At 64.9% G+C, this 1,183-nt stretch overlaps 1 protein-coding gene across 1 annotated transcript in view; it reads right to left on the reverse strand.

Annotated features, from left to right (window-relative positions):
- Positions 1–661, reverse strand: part of PARD6B (par-6 family cell polarity regulator beta) — a gene marked incomplete at its 5' end in the record, with an annotated part of 18,391 nt that extends 17,730 nt beyond the window's left edge. Inside the window, one exon of the mRNA XM_023761736.1 lies at positions 443–661. Coding sequence (XP_023617504.1) covers positions 443–661 — 219 coding nt within the window. The remainder of the gene's footprint in view (positions 1–442) is intronic.
- Between the last annotated feature and the right edge of the window lie 522 nt (positions 662–1,183).

Here is a 1,183-nt window from a genome sequence, read left to right on the forward strand (position 1 = left end):
CCCTCAGGGCCTTGGCGGCACCCGCGACGGAGGGGGCGGAGGGGGCGGAGCAGAGGCGACAGGCTCCGCAGCCTCGCGCTCCGCCGCCTCCCCCGCGAGCTCGCGCGCGCGCGCACCCGAGCTGGGCGGGAGGGGCGGCGCGCGCGCGCGCTCACCTGCAGCCTCCTGAAAGGCCTCGGAGGCTCGCGCTCCGCCCACACCCAATAGGAAGCGCGCACCTGCGCCCGCGGCGCCAACCAATCGGTACACGCCTTGCAGGGCGCGTGGGCGGGCCACCTTCTCGAAAATCCCGCCCACCGCAGCGCGATTGGCCTCGCGCTGCGAGGGCGGGGCGGGTCACCTGAAGCCCTGGGCCTCTCTGACCCAGCGGGAGAGTTGGAAAGCGCATGCACCCGCCCTGTGGTTTCCGCCCCGGGAAGGCCAGCCGGAAGCGCGAGCGCACCTGGAGACGAGCTGGGGTGGGTGGGCCTTTTGCGCACGCGCGGCCGCGGGCCCGGTTGCCGGGGCCCGGGTTGAAGCTCGCACCCCGCTGGGGGATGTAACGTGCCGCCTGGTGCGTCGCCCAGGGGCGGATGGGTTTCACCTGCCCCTCCAGCAAGCACTTTGGGATGCTGCAGCCTGAAACAACGCCCCTCCACCACCCATTTGCGTTCTTTAGGTGTCAGGCTGCAATTCTGGTTGCAAAAGTCAAGTTTTCCCGCTTCGACCACAGTTACTGGGGGAGAAAGAACCTCGGGGTTTTTCTGGTTTGGCTTTGTCCGCAGAGACTTGCTGCCATCCGTCAGGTCCCAAGGGGAGAATGGGTGCCTGGAGGGAGGGAACGTGGGCTGAGGCCCGGGATGGCCCTCGCAGGTCTGGCCTCCCTGGGGATTTCTCCTAGACAGGCCCTCCAAGGCTTTTTTTCTTTTCTTCCTTTTTCTTTATTTTAATTTCCGAGGTCTTCTTCTCCCGTCCTCCAGCCATTTCTTGGCCATACGCTGTGTCCACCAGTAACAGCCTCTGGATTGTGTCTCTGATAACAAAAGATTGACTCCTCTCCACATGCTCTAGAGTCCGGTTCGCCTCGCAGGGACCCTGTTTAGCTTTGGCCGCGATGTGGAGGTGAGGAGGAGACCCCCAAATCCTGGCACCCACCCGCAGGAGGGCTCACTGTGGGACTCCTGCTCAACAGAGAGCTGTTGAA

This window comes from Myotis lucifugus, unplaced genomic scaffold, assembly GCF_000147115.1.
Source record: "Myotis lucifugus unplaced genomic scaffold, Myoluc2.0 scaffold_215, whole genome shotgun sequence".
NCBI lineage: Eukaryota > Metazoa > Chordata > Mammalia > Chiroptera > Vespertilionidae > Myotis > Myotis lucifugus.